Here is a 17,757-nt window from a genome sequence, read left to right as displayed (position 1 = left end):
TTTTGGGTCATTATGACCCCAACACCTAAAGAAAGTTAAAGGGAGTGCTGTGTAATTAACTACTACAAACTAATTTATTAATAACTAAATATTAGGAGTGTGCTATGGCAAGGATGAACAATAGTGAGTAATTGCAGATATTGTGGGTGGCTATGGCGGGTGGTGGTGGCGGTACCTGAAGGCGAATTGGAAGCAGAAAACACAATCGCTTCTGAGGTGGGTCTAGCCATCCTAAGTTTGTTTACTTGCCTTGAGGAGCGACCGGTGAATGCTCTATCAAACACAAAGTTGCTTAGAATATTCTTATCGTTAGAAAGTATCCTATGCACTTGGATGGCTATCTGGAACTCATGTAATGCAACGACGTTGACGTCGTTGAACAAGGAAATAATGGCATCTAGATGTGGTTTCCTCAGTACTGCTTGTAAACATCGATTTTGAATGCACTGAAGTTCTCTTACCCTTGATTTACTCGCATTTCCCCAAACTCCAATGAGGAAGTGCAATCTAGAGTGCACCAAAGCAAAATATAATGACTTCATCCAACTTACAGGCACGAGCGAGAAGATTTTCCTAAGGACCCCGCAAATAGGAGTCTATTTCTCTTTTAGTCCTTCGATATGTACATTCCAGCTCAGTGTTTCGTCCAAAATAAGACCAAGATATTAGTAAGTTACTGACCTCTCTATGCAAACTCCATCCACATATATTGGTTTGGTATTGGATAAGTTTTGAGAGCTATTTGAGCGAAACAGGATGTACGTTGTTTTCGTCAAATTTAAGGACAGCACGTTATTATTGTTATTGTTATTTATCAGTGTGCAATCGGGCTGTCTCAATAGCCTATTTCTGCAACCTATGTACATTAACTGTACACCTACCGTCTCACCGTTGCACTTGACAGTGTGTGCAGTGCTTTATGGTCACACCTACGACCGCGCACCCGGCTTCCCATGAGCGTTTTGGCGTCTCAGAGGCTGTCCTTCCATGTTGCTCAGGGATACATTGCTCCTATACACATCCATGCATACAGGCATACATACGGGCTTACATTCATGCATACATACCTACTATTTGGCTCAAGTTTAGAGCGTGTAACGTCGTGTCATCTAGTCTGCTTCGATGACTCCAGAAAACTCGTAAATCGCGATGCTAACAGCTTCTCCAGAATTTTATTTAGTTCCGATAAAGTCGAGATGGGCCTGTGGTTATTGATGTTCTTCCGATCCCCCGACGGTACAACGGTACAACACGAGCAGTTTTTAGACATTCTGGATAGATCCCAGTGCATATCATGCTATTAAATACATCTTTCAGTATACTGGCGAACAAAACATGATGAGTTTTTACAAAAGAAGCCGTTATGTTGCCTGGACCAGGAGATTTTTGTGTGTCCAAGCCATGTATCAACAGCACTATTTCTTGCTGTGTCGTGGGTTGTGTCGTGACCGACTTCTTTACGTGTCGTATTACACACCCTAATTGATTCATCAAATGGAAAAATACACTTGTGATAAATGCTACCACAATGGTTAATCGAACTGCTAGATGAATTCAATCGGTTTTTTCTCACTTGCCTACTAGGTTCATGTAATTCCGAAAGCCTTTCTGAACAATTCTTTCGGAGACACCAAGTCTCTGTGGTGAACATGTTCGGAGATACTTGTCGTGACTGGAGTTTTTGCGTCTGCTCTCATCTATTTTCTTCCGAAAACTCAAGCTAGATTGTCTGTCGCCACAACCATAGCCTGCTTACCTAAAATCGTTCTTTCGGTTGATTTTATTGCATCAGTCAGTGGCCCTGAACCGTTAACAATAGTAATTACGATTGACAGATGGTCGCTGCCCTGGGGATCTTCCACATGAAATCTAACCACAGTGATGTCGAGCAGAAGGACAAGTCTAGGGCGCTGGTGCGCACTGGGTGAGCTGGAATCCGTGTCATTTCACCCGTGTTCAAAAGGGTCATATTGAAGTTGTCACAAAGCTCGTGGAGCGAGGTAGATCGATTATTGTCATGAAGGCAACCGCCGCAACCGCATACCGTACCGTAGGAGTTAAAATCACCTAAAACTAGCCTCGGTGCGAGGAAGAGTTTCACAATATTGCAATATCGTCGGTGGCCAACATAGGTTCTGAAGCGTATTCCTTTAATTCTGGTTTGGCAAGCGACAGCTTCAATGCCTGGTGTCGAGGGGAGGTCGATACGATTGAAAGAATAGACTTTTTGATACTCAAAAATACTCCTCCTTATGAGGCTTCTCGATCCAAGCGAATAATATTGAAATCGTGGAAGTTGAGGTCTATTTCTGGAGTAAGCCATGTTTCGCATAATGCAAAAGCATCGCATTTCAAATTATTTATTAACATTTTTAAAGAATCGATTTTCGGGATAACGCTTCTGCAATTCCACTGTAGAACAGTGATCAGATTCGTGACCTCGTTAGCCATCGAAGGATACAATCGCTGAAAGGAGGGGCCATTACGCGGTGAACTCCATCCAAAATGTTTTACTGCGGGGAGAAAGCTTATCAAGATACTTTTAAGACGTTCAGAGATATTTAAAGCTGTGAATGTATGGTCCACAATATCAGAGAAATTTATTAAGTCTCTTCCTCCAGCTGAGACATGGGAGTACTTGAAGTTTTTGATGTCCCATGAAGTGCGGAGAACTTTTCAGAGCTCAGGTTTCTGAGACCACAAGCTATTTGCTTCGGTTTTGCCTCAGTACTTCCTCAAGTTAGTATTTTTGGAGGACCTTGAAGAGACATCTTCTGGCCTTTACAACAAAGCTTAGGAGAGGAAATGTCCCACCTTTATATATAACTCGCCCTTTTTGAATGAATGTGATACTACGAAGTAAAAGTGCATGTTCTTTCAATGAAGTCCTTCCACGAAGAACTATTTCCACTTTTATTAGTCTGCAGGGTATCCCACGGAAACATAGCATAATTATTCTAAACAAACAAATACAATCGTCATAGGAGTGTTAGTACCGCGATTCTCCTGGCGAGTGTGTATGTGTGTTTGTGCCTATCAAAGCTGTCATCAATACTGAATCGCGTACCCGAATTGATTTTTTGAATTAATCTTCTCTGGTCGGCCTATGTTCTATAGAGTAACAGAGCACGTCCGATTGTGGCTCTAATTTCAACTTCATTTGAGAATTTTGGTATCACTTATAAATTAACTGTGTAGCGTAACGAAATTTGTTAAATTGGAGATAGGGGTACGAGAATTACTGAACTCCCAGCTTCTTCTTCAACGATTCTGGCATCTCTGGCGGTGGTGGACGCGGAATCGACAGGGCTACCTTAACACCATCATAGATGAACCACTGCAGAGCGGTCAGCGTACCGATCATGATGATACGGGGCATCAGACCGTTCCACATGCCCATGAATCCGAGCTGCTTGGCAACATCGAAAGCGCTTGATCCCTTGGCCTGGTTCAGCTTCGAAACGACCACATCGGCCGGGTGAGACACGATAGCACAGAACACACCAGCGATGTAACCGGCGGCGAAGGTCACCAGCAACTGTTCACCCTTGCTGCACTGGTCGCGTGGTTTCGGTACGACATAGCTGTAAAGTGATAACCGATTAATATTTGGCTTATGAAAACATTCCGAAAAATTGACTTACCCATACAACAACTCGACCGTCTTTTCGAAGCAGGCAAACTTCATCATGGTGTACGGAATCTGCCGGCACCACAGTGGGACCAGACCCTTGTAGAAGGCAGCAATACCTTCATCGCCCATCATCTTGGGCATAGCCTCGCGCAGTGTGTTGGCGAAACCGGGAGTAGTCTGAATCTTGACCTTGGCGGCCTCGAACGGTGACAGGGCAATATCAGCGAAGAATTCAGCCGACGCAGAAGCGGCCAAGTACAACCAGGTGCGGTACAGGTACGCATTTTCCTCGCCCAAAATGTTAGCGTACTGGACCTTGAATACTTCGTACAAGCCGAACTTGAAGGCACCCTGTAGAAGAGAAAATTACATTATCAGAAGTTAATCATATACACATGCTCACTATGCAAATCTCGCTACTTGGAGACGTGTTTAATTTTGTCGTTAATGGTACCACTGATACTGATAACAGGATTAGAACGCTGCAGTGGCATATGACAGCATTAGACAAGGCGTTAGCTATGGTAATCATCTACCGAGTCATTTTTCAAATACAACTCAAAGTAAAGGTAAACTCATGATATGACAAGTCAGAAATTATGTCCGGTTCGTTTTAATGGAATTAAGCATGCGTTAAATTCCCTATGATCCTTATACCGTCGGCGAAGGAGGCGGACCATTTAATTTGATATTGACACATTTACAATAGAGATAAAATAATTTAGGACCGAGATGGCTTCCTTGGTTAATGGCATAAGTGGTAAATTACGTTGGCCATTTGGGAATACAATCGCGTTGTTCGTTTGCATTATAGCTCTTGTGGGGAATGAAAATACTAAAACTATTGTATACAGTAGTATGTGCTGATAATCTGAAGCATGTACGCCTTATATCAGCTTTATATACGTATACAAAGAAAGCGATAATGCTATAGTTCGGCTGTGCGTGTACACATTTGATGCTAATATAGAGCTTGATTGCTTTATTAATGCTATAATGGAGTTTCAAAGCAACATTACTGCAAATGTATAGCCAATATTGTGCAAAGGTTTAATGCTCATGGTTACTTGGGTGTTTTACCTTATCCAAAAAATACCTTTTAATTTGAACTGCGTTGATGTTACGAAAATAAGAAGTATCAACGGTATGACAAACAAAGTGTATACATTAAAGGGTGCAACTCGGTAAAAATGTTGAAAGCTACTGTAAATAGGCTAAAGGGGACGCTACATTTGAAAGTTGGTATGCTGTCTTTAAATGGTCATGTCTCAGTTGTTTGTTGAGCAACTTCTAGTAGGGTAAAGTAAAGGGCGCACACGAAATTATTGCGACACATTCAACAGGGCATAACTTTTTTACCATTGGGTAAAAATCAACCAAATTTTGCACACTTTCTCAATGATGTGTATTGTTTACATGCTGTCAAACTCGAAGTCGTGTTTTTCGATTCAACGAAAATGGAGGTGAACCAACGCGAGTCGAGAGAACAAATTCTTTCCAAACACCTGGAATTTCCTGACCTGTCGCACCGGCAGTTGGGAAAAATGTTGAACATTATAAATAATATATAAAAGCCGATTTTAAGCAAATTCCGGGGTTGGAGTTTTTCACCGGCAAGAGCAAGTTCTATGCGGACGACAAATTTAAGAAGCAGAAAATGTCGAAGTTCGCCTCCAAATATCTCATTTGGTAGGCCATCTGCTCTTGCGGACTGAGGAGTGAGCCTTTCGTGACAAAGGGCACAGTAAATGGCAAGATCTACAAATCTGAGTGCCTCGAGAAGCGCCTTCTGCCGTTCTTGCAGCAGCACGACGAAGCTCCGCTATTTTGGCCAGATTTGGCATCATGCCACTATTCCAAAAGTGTCCTGGAGTGGTATGAGGCCAATTCTGTCCATTTTGTTCCAAAGGAAATGGATCCGCCAAACTGACCCGGAGCTGCGCCCGGTGGAGCAGTACTGGGCAATGATGAAGCAGGAACTTCGGAAGAGCACGAAGACAATCAAAGACGAGAAGGACATGTTAAGAAAATGGAAAAAAAAATTGAGAAACTGGTACCGGATGACACTGTAAAGACTTTGATGGAGGGCATCAAGCGAAAATGCGTTCAATTTTACACTCAAGGCTCCATCGATTAACTTTTCTTTTGATTTTTGAAGTAAATATATGTATAAAACTACCCTAAAATTTTGGTTTGATTTTAAACATTTTAAGAAAATTGGCATGACATTTTCGGTGTCGCAATAATTTCGTGTTCGCCCTTTACCTATTTGCTCCATGCTAAGCAGAGCGCCTCACTAATTCATTAATTTCTCGGCCTACAATCAATCGAATACGTGAAAATTGACACAAACAGCTTCGTTGTTAAGAACCAATGTAATAACACAAATGCGCTGAAATCAGTGAAATTCTCGTGTTTGAGCGCAACGAAAACTCGAATCGAGCGCAACAATAGGGGCATTGTTGCGCTACCATTTGACTCAATGCGTTGAACAAAGATGGCAGACACTGCTCTAACCAACGGCTTCAAGTGGATAGTGTGATAATAGAAACATGGCGAAAATGGGCTCATCACCCTATTCCTTCATGATTAGACAAGTGTATCTTTCAGAAATAAAGGTAAAAAGAATGAAAAGTTGTCTACTCAAAGTAATAGTCACAATAAATACGTGGAGGTACAACAATGTCACTTATTTTGCTTGTAACGTTGTACTCGAAGCCAATCATTTGCTCACCAAAAAATAATGAAATTTAAACGACATGTTATTCAATACGAATGCAAACATACAAAGCTTGTTGAATCAAAAATTTCTTGTATGATGAATTTAGGTAAGAGCAGAGGTTCTAATCGCATAATTCTTTCGACACTTTCCAACAGCTAAAAATATGCTGTTCATAAATAAATTCAAGAAGAAATTGAAATCATCGAAAAAGGCGTTTGAAAATAAACTAACAAATTTCAAATTTGACATTTAACGTTTGAATTGAGAACATAAATAAGCAGGGTACATGATAGCCATGAAACTCAACGCTAATGAAACCGCTTGTCAAAATTGACACTGCTGACGAGGTGTCAAAGTTCACACTATACAGACAACTTGTCAAAATAGAGTGCGCATTTGAAAACGCAGCCACCAGCAAAAAGCTGAATAGCATAAAGTTATATTGCTTGACACATCGCCTAACTACCGAAAACCTCGAGGTTTGTTTATTCTCCTGTCGAAAATTTCTTTGTTATTTTCGTAATAACTCATTGCCATAGATACGACGCAAAGTTCGTCGTTGTTTCTTTTTCGCAAAGCTTTCAGTTTATTATTGAGCTGTCACTCTGACGGTGAACCGAGTTCATTTCGATGGTACATTGCAAACATCGGACCATTCTATCCTGAATTTATCCGAAGACTACATGGTCGGTGTTAAGTCAGACCGGACCAAGTCGCAACACATCAAAAAATGAGTTAATGATAGCACTGGATAAAGAATTTCTTCATCTACATTCCACTTTTACCAGATTTGAAATATGAAACAATAAACAAGAATCATGGTAAAAATTATTTTCCAATTATAATGTGAAGGATACTGCGATTCAAACTTTAAACGCGTTTTCCTCGAAATCAGTACACTGTCACTTAGTCCGATCTGACCTAACACCGACCACATATTAAGAAGACTGATATCTCTTTGCTTCCCTAATATAAACGAGAAGCGACAGAGGTTACAGCGCCTCTAATAGAGGAAGGTAGGAAGCTTAATGTAAAAGTGTATATGTGTGTATGCATCACACGCAAGCGGCGTTGCTGTTACTGTCTCCAGAGTTTGGACAGAGTTGCCAGACTTCTTGATATGCAGTCTTCGGTTTATCTTTGCTTCTGGTTCCACAGAGAAAGAACGATACTTTCGGATAAAAGTTGCAAGCAACAAAATTTTGCTCTATTCATCGCCACGTTCCAAAATGCCACCATCTTTCCCAGATTAGACCAGACCACTCGTATTACCTGAAGGAAGCGTACAAATGTGAGGCATTTGTGCGGCACAAAACACGGAGTAGTTCAGCAAAAAATATTGTCGCGTGATGAGTACACAAGCGGGAGAGATTTACGCTAAACGACGGAAGTGCACGAAAGAAACGACTCAGGGTTCCAGGGAAGGTTACCCACTGGAAGACGGTAACACCACAGAGAACAGACATCCATGATCGAACAAAAATATTTAAAAAACGTGTGTAAACATTTGAATTAATATACGATAAATACTAGCGCCGCCACACCAACCTATCCCAACTATCCGTCAAATCCATTCCGGAACCGGTTTGAAATCCTGAATGGTTCAGCATGGAATCTTGCTCAAAGAAAACAACCGATTCCGACTCTATCGGTTGATGCATTTGAGCTGGAATTCATGCTGTCCGAACCGGTTCCGGACTAGTTTGACTGGGTAGAGGAATAACCGCTGTCAATTCTGTCGAACTCAGCCACAAAAAAACATGACGGCAGTAGCGCACCTGGTTTGGATATCCCAACTACCTTCGAAACCGTTAAAGATTTTACACAATTTGAATGCTGAAGATGGACGTCTGTTCTCTGTGCTAACACTGAACAGAAGGTTAGGCGAGTCGTAATCCTGCAGAAAAGGGCCATCTGCAGAGATGTTGCTAATGGCGTTGCTTATAGGTTTTTTTTTCTGGAAACTGATTCTTATTCTAGAAACTGAATCTTTGTTCTGGAACTGATTTGTTGTTTGGAAGCTGATTCTTGTTCGAAAGCGGATAACTTCTTGGAGGCACGACGCACTGATTCCTAAGCACGACGGAGAAAGCTTAGCGGTTCGGAAGTGGACGGGGTCGAGCAACTGGGATTGCTCACGGCGAAGGTGTACCGGAAGTGCATAATTAGTGCGAGTGCAAGTAAGATAGTGTAAGGAAGAGATGGCTGATTGGGCCTAGTAAGTAGAGTTCAGGAAGAAGAAAAGGAAGAGAAAGAAAGCGGAGCGGGACGGAACATGACAGGAGTGAGAAAGAAAATGCGCGGAGGAAGTTTGAAGTTTAAGTTTTAAGTTTTATAGTATATTAAAGAGGAAGAGAGAAACACAGCAATAAATTTATGTAGAATCAGATTTGTGGATTGTTTTGATTCCAGATTTGGGAGTGGTGTGGGAGTACCTTTCTCGTTTACCCAAACTATGATTCACGACTACCACTTTAAACAAAAAAGTATAATATTTAATTGGCTTAATCAGCATGAGTTTAATGTTATATTTGTGATCATATTTTGGAATGCGGGGGGAATGGATTTGAAAGAGGAGGGGCAGGTTTATAGAGTGAGAGGGGTGATCGCGTCTGATATCCCTTTTCTTATTCCAAAATGCAGGATGTGTAAGGGTAAGAGAAGGCGCTGCAACACCTAACTACATATTACACGTTCAATTTGAGATTTGGTTTGAGAAAATCCGCTCAGTCATCACCGAATAACCGATGTGACTAATTCTGAAATATGCACGAAGTCCGGGACTTTCGAGATTGTCGATAGTGGACAATATATTCATAGAATGTCTGATTGGCAATCAGTGCGAATCGAAGTAATTTAATGTCTATTTTAACAGAATCTTAACCTGTGATGTATGATGATTGTACCGGTTTCTATGAGAAATTCCAATGTTAACGCAATAACCAATCTGTAACTCCGGAACCAAAAGTCAGAACGGTATCTCTCATTTCAAATCAAGTTTGTTAAAATCGCTCAAAAATTTGCTGGGAAATGGATGTGACATTAACTTAGGAACTTGGCGAGTTCCCCGGACGCATCATGAACCGTCATAGGTGGCCAATGTGGTCAAAGCTATTTTGATTGATCATTATTTAAGTAAATTTAAGTAATTTTGCACCCATTTTTATATGCTTTAAATCTTTTGGACATCATAGTGATGCCAGTTTATATGGGAATTTGCTGAGTGACCACACTCATCAACCCGTAACTCCAGAACCAGAAGTCGGATCAACTAAAAATTCAACAGCAGCTTATGGGAGCGTTATACCTTTCAGATGAAACTAAGTTTGTGTAATTCGGTTCAACCATCTCTGGGAAATTTGTGAGTTTTAAGTAACACACACATACACACACACAGAAAAAAAATGTTGGTAAAAATAAGAGTTTTTCACTCTTAACAAAAAAACAACCACTCTTAGTTTAAAAATAAAACTTTTGTTTTGAGTACTATTCTTCATTTGATTAAAAGGAAAACTTTTACTTTGATTATTATTCTTGATTAATTTACTTTCAACCTAATAGTTGGCGTTGGTTGTTTTTTGCTAAGAGCGGAATACTCTTACTTTTACCAATATTTTTTTTCTGTGTGCAGACATTTTCCAATCTCGACGAACTGAATCGAATGGTATATGACACTCGGCCCTCCGGGTCTCGGTTAAGTAGTCGCTTTTCACAGTGATTGCATAGCCTTTCTTCATATGAGAAAGGCAAAAAGAACGCAAGGAAAGTGCACAAAAGAACATGTAGGGGAAGATGGGCTAAAACGCACCCCCGGGGCAAAATGCACCCCATGCCTACATCGAAAACTGCTGAAAAATTTCTAGAAAAGAGGAACACCAGTCGGAGTTCCGTCAAAGTAAACATACACTGCCAAAGTTTGATAACCGTACATCAATAGCAGCTCGAGAAATAAACAATAAACAATCTTCTCATGTAATTGTTGTAACTCGTGCAGTAATGATTTTCAGCTCTTAGAAATGCCGTTTTACTATTATATCAGTGCATTCCAGTTCAATTTATACCGTAGCACATTATTTTGTCGCACTATATATGAAAAATCTACTTAATAGTTCACTTTTTGCTCAATTTATATTTCTGCTCCATTGGAGGCAAAATGCCCTCTTCTTTGATTTTGCTGATTTTTTAATCGAAAACTGAAAAAAAACCTACTGATTGCATAACCTAAGGCTATTTAATGGCACACTTTTGTGAAATCCCGTCAGAAAACAAAACTATTTGCTTGTTCACCGAGCATTCTGTTCCGTTGTTGCGGTGCATCCTGCCCCGTTGTTGTAGTGCATTATGCCCCATTGTTGTGGTGCATTTTACCCCCGCACAGGTGCATTTTGCCACGCATATTTTTCGAAAGGTAATTTTGAATGATTTCAAAGAATTGAATATTTTTCATGTTCTTGAATATCCCCTACATTCCACCCTTCCCTGTCGTTATGTACGCTGTTCTCCGATGCCACTAGAAGACGGCGCTATAATTCGCACCTCGAGTCGCACTAAGCAGGCAAAGAGAATCAGGGTACCTATGTAGCTATGCTATAAAAAACGAATGGTGCTCACTGTAGCTATCTCTTCGAATGGGAAAGAGAATGAGCAACGGGTACTATTACGCTGTGCTCATATATCGATCCTATTCGCGTTCTAAAGATGCATGTAGGCAGCAAGATGGCGAGGAAAAACGCAATGATGATGTTTTTTTACATCTGTCAAAACGCACATAAAAGCAAATTTTGAATTTTATAAACTAAATCAATATTATAATTAAATGTTATTTCTTCTAATAAGAAGTAATATTGAAGAAAATATGATTCCAGCCTCTGAAAAATATCCAGATGGTAAATTTCTTGTTACATCCCTAACAATTCGTTCTTCCGGTTTCAGTTTATACTATAATGAAATTCAGGGATTGAAATCTCGATAAAAACACGATAGTGGGCAAAAATCACTGGATTGAAGAGTACAGGTATTGGCAGTCGAGGTTATCCACTGATAAACATTTTCCGTATCTAAAACAACCAACCTAACCTCAACAATATTAAAATAATTCCTGATTTTGCAATAAAATATCGAGTTCGACTGAATATTATGGTGCCAAACTTTTTTCTTATCACCTGTAACTAATTCTCATCTTAAAACAATTAAAATAGAACAACCGTCCTACATCATCAATGCAAGAAAACATTTTCATCACCATTTGACTGAAATCTAGTTGGCCCGTAGAGCGGATAAATTTCACGTTTGAGAGCCAATAGAACAGTAATGGGTTCACCAGCCTCAGTGGTGGTGAGCCAATGCCGTCAACTCAGCAGCTCGATAGTGAATGGTTCAATGGGTGGTATATTCGTAAAGAGAAGAACGAATGATTCTTTTCCAGATCATTCGCTTTCCTAGCTCTGGAGCTAAGACGATTTACGCCTTCTCAACGTGTTTTCTCTTATATTTGGTCGGTGTTAAGTCCGATCGGACTAAGTGACATCTTGATTTGATTTCGAGAAAAACGAGTTTAAAGTTTCTATCGCAGCATTACAATTCGAAATTTATTTAGCCATAGTTCATGCTAACTGAAACACATTACAATTCTGACAAAAGTTGATTGCAGCTGAAGAAATTTTTTATCCAGTGCTGTAATTATGTCATTTTTATGATTTTGCGACGAGTCCGGTCTGACTTAACACCGACCATTTATGTTTAATACACAAATGACGCCTAAATGTTGATTTTGTTTGTTTTTATATCGTTAAAAACGCAATAAGGCCAGTACAAATCTTTTTTTTTTAAATTATGCCCAAGCACAAGTTTTTTTCTGAGTGGGGGGTTGGGGTGGGGTAGCAAGCAAAATATAAATATTTATTTTTATTAGAACAAAAAAATATTTTTTTCATTTTACATTTTCCGTCGATCGTTCTCGTGGACGTCTCCGCAGGGCGATTTCGGATAACGGGGTTGAGCTGTTTGTTTTACTTATGCAATTCAAGCAAACATTATTGAATTAATCAAAAGTTCATATAAGAAAGGGATGCTTCAGTTTTAAGTAATTTTCCGAGCAGTACAATTTCTAATAGCGGTTTAATCTGTTGCTAAATTTCCAATAAAAGCATGAATGTTCGCTAAGAATTTAATGTGAACATTAAAGAGTACTTTTAGGTAATATCCGAATTTTTGGTTGCTTGGATAGTTTTGGTTCCGCCCGACTTTACACAAAAAGCATGAAAATCGGTCAAAGATAACCCTGCTTGATAACAATGCACAGAAACGAGATTATAACATTTTACTTATGGACTTTTGGAAAAAAAACATTCTGGAATGAATCCAAAAGTGCTCCACAAATGTAAAGTGACCTGACGAACGTACATTTTGTGCATACTATAATTTTTTGAAACTCTAGTGGAAACGGCGGGTTTGGTTTATCGCTTGTGTTTGAAGACTTGTAGATTTGTTTGTTTGATACACGATAGTCATTCGGCTTTGTTCCGTGCACATCTTCAAAATCCTTGCAACCAAAGCTGTGGTTGCTTGGATAGTTTCCCACAGCTCCCACAACCATTCGGATGGAATTCACTGTAGACCTGCCTATAAGGAAGCCGAATTGCATGACATGCCGTTCTTACGGTCCGTGTACTTGGTTAACTTGTTCAGGATTACTCTGTCTAACAGTACCAAGGGACGTGTTTACCTAAACGCTGGAAGATCTCCATGTTTTCCCGGCATCGGAGGCAACATAGCTTCTGTCGCTTCCAGTTATTGAATCATTCTAAACATATCCTCACTGTACGGTGTAACTTAAGGTTCACCCGATAAGCTTCAGCAGCACGTGACTCGAACTTAGTCGCGGGGTCGGCGCACTACTGGGCAAACTGGAGGGATTTCGTGAATCTGGTGGTATATAAAACACTCAACTTTCTCAACGTGTGTAATTCATTGTAAGCTGCTCGTGTGGTGTTCGGGATTTCACTGATAGGTTCACTGGTCTGGTACGTACCGTATTGTAGGGTTTGCTAGCAGCTGCATGGCCCGGCGAGCCCTCGCTGATCCGTTTGGTTCCGAAATTGCTGTTGCCACGATGAACCTCCTGCAAGAGGGCGATGACAGATCCTTGGGTGTAGGTTCGATGCAGGGGTGGTGGGTAAAATGGCGGTCCCAGAAAGGCGTTCTGGACGAGGTGTCCAACAGGTGCTTTCTCGTTGGCGAGATCGGTTGGCGACGGACGGGACCGACTTTTGCCAGACCGAGAAGGGTGGCTCTCCTTGGTAATTAGGGCCTTTGCCCGAGAGTCTTTGTCCCTGATTTTCGTTAATGATCAGAGAACTGAAAGCTGGTACTTTACGGTTAGACATAGGTGACCGTCAAGTCACTTAGGCCGATGCGTGTGCTGGGTGTCCCTGGGAGTTCGCAACTTCCAGGAATGCCAAATTATAGTAAGTACCAAAGGGTCCTGTGAGTGGAGAGCAATCCCAGAGTTACTCGATCTATTGTGGAATTCGAGTAGGCATCAAGATGGCCTCTCGATCTGTTTACCTGAATGGCGTTGAGGTTTGGTCGCTCTGTTCAACTCACTTAACTGAAACACCTCTTTAGCACTCGCTCGCCTGTATGAAAGTGGCCGACGGCGACTATTTGATGGCGGTTCTTGCCCTGTTTCCGATGATTCGACCATGGTAGGGCTACAAACGATCTCCTTTCTTGGCCTTGGTGACAGTGAGTTCCAGCGGTGTTGTTGTGTATTTGCAATGTTTGTAGTAATTGTTTTGAGCAAATTTTGCGTAAAAATCAAGAAATTTGAATGTTTTTGGTTCATTATTATACCTACAAAAGTTAAGGTTGATTTCTGTAACGTTCAGCTACAACGGCGAAGATTGGTTCATTTTGCGGGGACAACCTTTCCATGATTCACCTTCATCTTCTCCGGGTACCTTTCATGTGGTGCAGCTGGGCCCTTTATCTTTGCCATGCCAACTCTGTAGGCATTCGCGTTGGCTTTGTGGCAAAGCGCATTAATACAGGCTTTCTTGTGCAGTTTGACTACTTTGTTGAGAGCGATTCTTGGAGCTCGTTTCCCTTTTCCAGTGCCATTACGGGCCCTCTAACTTCTTCTCCAAGCTCGGAGGCAACTTATACGAAGATCGGTAATCGACGTATTGCACCCGGCGACCGTTTCTCAGTTTCCCATTCTTCAGAATGGTTGCATTACACGCCCTTGTTAATACTGCCGTTAACTCGTTCGCATTTAGTTTGAAGAGGATGCCCTCAAATTTTAGTTCTTCGACGGATACGTCCTTGTGAAATATAACTGTTTTCCACCTTCACTCGTTTATATATCTCCCACGTTATTCAAACCGTGCCCTGTTACCAATGCTTGATGGTCGCTGTGGGTCCTCACACACTTTTCAGTCCATCTCTCCTGTCACTCCAAGGCAACAAAAATTTACATTGATTATGGATTCCCGGCTCTCCCTGCGGTAAGTACCGATGGTACCTTTATTTGCAAGATCTACATTTAGCTTTGCAGGAGCCTTCTTGATAGCTGATGGCCAGACAAAGTCCTTTTGATTCCAGCGTCCATCTCGACAATTTCTGGGTTCTTGGAACATTTCAGAATTAAAGTCTCTTCGGCTCCTTGGAAAACGGCTTATTCGATTTTCACAAGCTTAGTCTTAAATGGAAAGTTTAGTATCAGACTCTGATCTGGTGTAGTTCATACGAATCGCCAATACAGATGCGGAAATACGGCGTGAACACTACGATCCCATATGAAATCTTTAAATGTCAAAAGCCTTTCGGTAAATCTCATGCATATTGAATATTGAACCACATATAAATCGCCAGATTTGAATTCAGATCGTTTCCTTTTTGAAATTATCTTCGAATGCAACAACCGATTCTGCCTTTATCGACTGTTGCGTTTAAAATGGAAACGATTCAGAAGTCGGTTTGTATTAGCCTTTCCATGAGATGTTTGTCTGAGAATTCACAGACGGGCCCTTCCTTCCGCGAACAGTAAACGTTTCGTTTTGGAACGACTATTTTATTCGGACGTCGTATCTCCCCGAGAATGGTCAAAATATAAAAAAACATGGAATAGCAATTTCCCAAATTACTATAATAGTGACGAAAAGCAAAACTCTGTGAAAGCGATTCTGCCGTGATACGCTTAACAGTCCCATTTGCTATGAGTTTCCTATGCAAATGGGACAGTTATGCATATCACGGCAGTATTGTTGTTTTTTAAAACGTGACAATTTTTTTCATTTTGATTATTAGAAAAAAAATGTTTGCCTCCTGATTTTTCAGCGATTTTGAAGGGGGGGTGACAATTTTTAAAAAAGATTTGTAATGGCCTAAGCAATATCAATAATAAACATTGAACACCTTTGGTTTGTGAAAAAAGTTTGGAAAGTTTATAATTGTTCAAAGTAGACATTGCGTTCTCGATATGTAAAAATAGAATCGCTTTTCAACGAAGGGTAAGCGAGAGTACATTAACTAGACAAACGAAGCAAATAGAATTAACGATTGGATTTTTTTAAGTGTATGTGCATAGGACAATTATGCATATAGCGGCAGTGTTTAGATAATATTATTCACAGCCACTACATATTCGAAGCCATAGAGGCAGCAAAACGCTTGAGCAAATTTGTCTGCAATTAATTGCAGGCCAAGAAAATTACAAACCACAGGATTCAACTCTCCGATCGTACAAATAATCTGTTGAGCTGTTGATTGCTTTCAACCATTTTTGTGGCTTCACTGTGCAGTGAACTTGTCAATGGCTAATTAGAAAGAGTCTTACAAACTCAGAGAAGTACGCGCAATTATGTGCTAAACAGTGAACAACACCATCAGACAGTACTAAGAAGTCATACCCCATGTCAATTTTGTCATTCAATTATGTATAACACTACTCCACTAAACTTACCTGTGCCGAGTAACCGAAGAAGGTCGGCGCCCATCCCTTAACCAGACCCCGGGTACCTTCCTCGGCGACGGAAACCTTGAAGCCGTTGAACAGATTCTTGTACTTGGCCTGATCGACTTGCAGCCGACACTTGACCAGATCCAGCGGCACTACGAAGGTGTGCGTCGAACCGCACGAAATGATACCGCCGAGACCGCAAAGCACATAGAACTTGGTGGAACCGAATTCGACCTCGTCGGAGGCAGCGGCCGCAATCGATCGGCCCGCTACCAGTGGTTTGCTTTCCGCATCGCACTGTGCCTTGGTGAAAGGCGTCTTGAAGGGGGAATTACGGGCTGCATCCAACAGTGCGGAGAACATTTTTGATTTGTTGGTCGGGTTTGCTGTAATGATTTGAAGAAGTTGGGATATAGTGCCAGGTTGGAATTATGTAATGCTATAGGCTGCGTTCAACATTTAGTATCGTCTAAATTATAGATAGTTCAAACCCTGATTCAAGCCACCTAACTTTTTTCTTATCCTAACGAAGCTAAAAACACATAATCCCTTTCAAACGTTGCATAATTTTCTGACCTCCACAAATTATCTCACAAAGCTAAAACCATGATATTAGTACGGCGATTAAAAATAGTTTCCATCCTTCGAACTACAAATAACAGCATTGACAGTGTTGGTCAAAGACAAAGTGCTCTTGTGCGATAGAAGTCGCGTGCAGCGTAATGCACGCGCTAACATCGTGTGAAATTTCCGATCAACGCAGGTTAAGAATGTGAGTATCGAACAGTGTCAAGTTGAAGTTCAATCTAGAAATAAAAATAGTTGGTCTTTGCTGAGGAAGTTTCCTTATCTTTTTTGAATGGTTCATATGGCAAGCAATCATTTTGTCGGGATTCTTTATATTATGTATTACGTACCATCCAGGTACAAAATTATCGATTCCAGCCGAATTCAATTCTCGAAAATAAGGTATAAAATCTTCCTTGTCAAGCATTTTAATCAGATTAATGGTCACAAACTTTTGGGATTTTATTGCATCGTTTTCACATCACCTAAACTAGCTTTTCCCGTTCTCCTGTCCATTACATAACGAAATTTTATTCTCTCAAAAACTTGCTCCTTTCCATAGAAAATACATCGTACGTAGAAGATACAGGATTAATTTCCGACTTTCAATTATATCCGCCAATAATTAGGTTGAATTTCCTAAATGATCCTAATTTTCCGCCCCGATAATGTAGTAAATTTCTGCTTTTCTTCTTTACCTTGCTTTGCTCTCAGTAGTTCACTGTCACACACGCACGGTACGTCACACACACGGATCGGGCAGCCTCACGAGCTGATGCCTGTTCAAAACTTGGTTCGCGAGTGTGGCTGGTTGCAGAAGATTTTTCTTGAGTAGCAGCTGTAGTGCACAGTACCCAAGTGACAAAGCCGTGA

The 17,757-nt window shown here is 40.8% G+C and overlaps 1 protein-coding gene across 1 annotated transcript; it reads right to left on the bottom strand.

Annotated features, from left to right (window-relative positions):
• Positions 1–2,872: 2,872 nt before the first annotated feature.
• Positions 2,873–17,741, bottom strand: LOC131685384 (solute carrier family 25 member 3-like). Its single transcript, XM_058969081.1, has 4 exons — positions 17,583–17,741; positions 16,321–16,703; positions 3,645–3,985; positions 2,873–3,584 (listed from the first exon to the last, which is right to left on the bottom strand). The coding sequence occupies exons 2-4, from the start codon at positions 16,678–16,680 to the stop codon at positions 3,239–3,241; spliced, it is 1,047 nt and encodes a 348-aa protein (XP_058825064.1). The 5' UTR covers positions 16,681–16,703; positions 17,583–17,741; the 3' UTR covers positions 2,873–3,238.
• Positions 17,742–17,757: the final 16 nt, after the last annotated feature.

Source organism: Topomyia yanbarensis, chromosome 2 (assembly GCF_030247195.1).
Source record: "Topomyia yanbarensis strain Yona2022 chromosome 2, ASM3024719v1, whole genome shotgun sequence".
Lineage (NCBI taxonomy): Eukaryota > Metazoa > Arthropoda > Insecta > Diptera > Culicidae > Topomyia > Topomyia yanbarensis.
The sequence above is the reverse complement of the archived record's forward strand: the minus strand, read 5'-3'. Positions and strand labels throughout refer to the sequence as shown.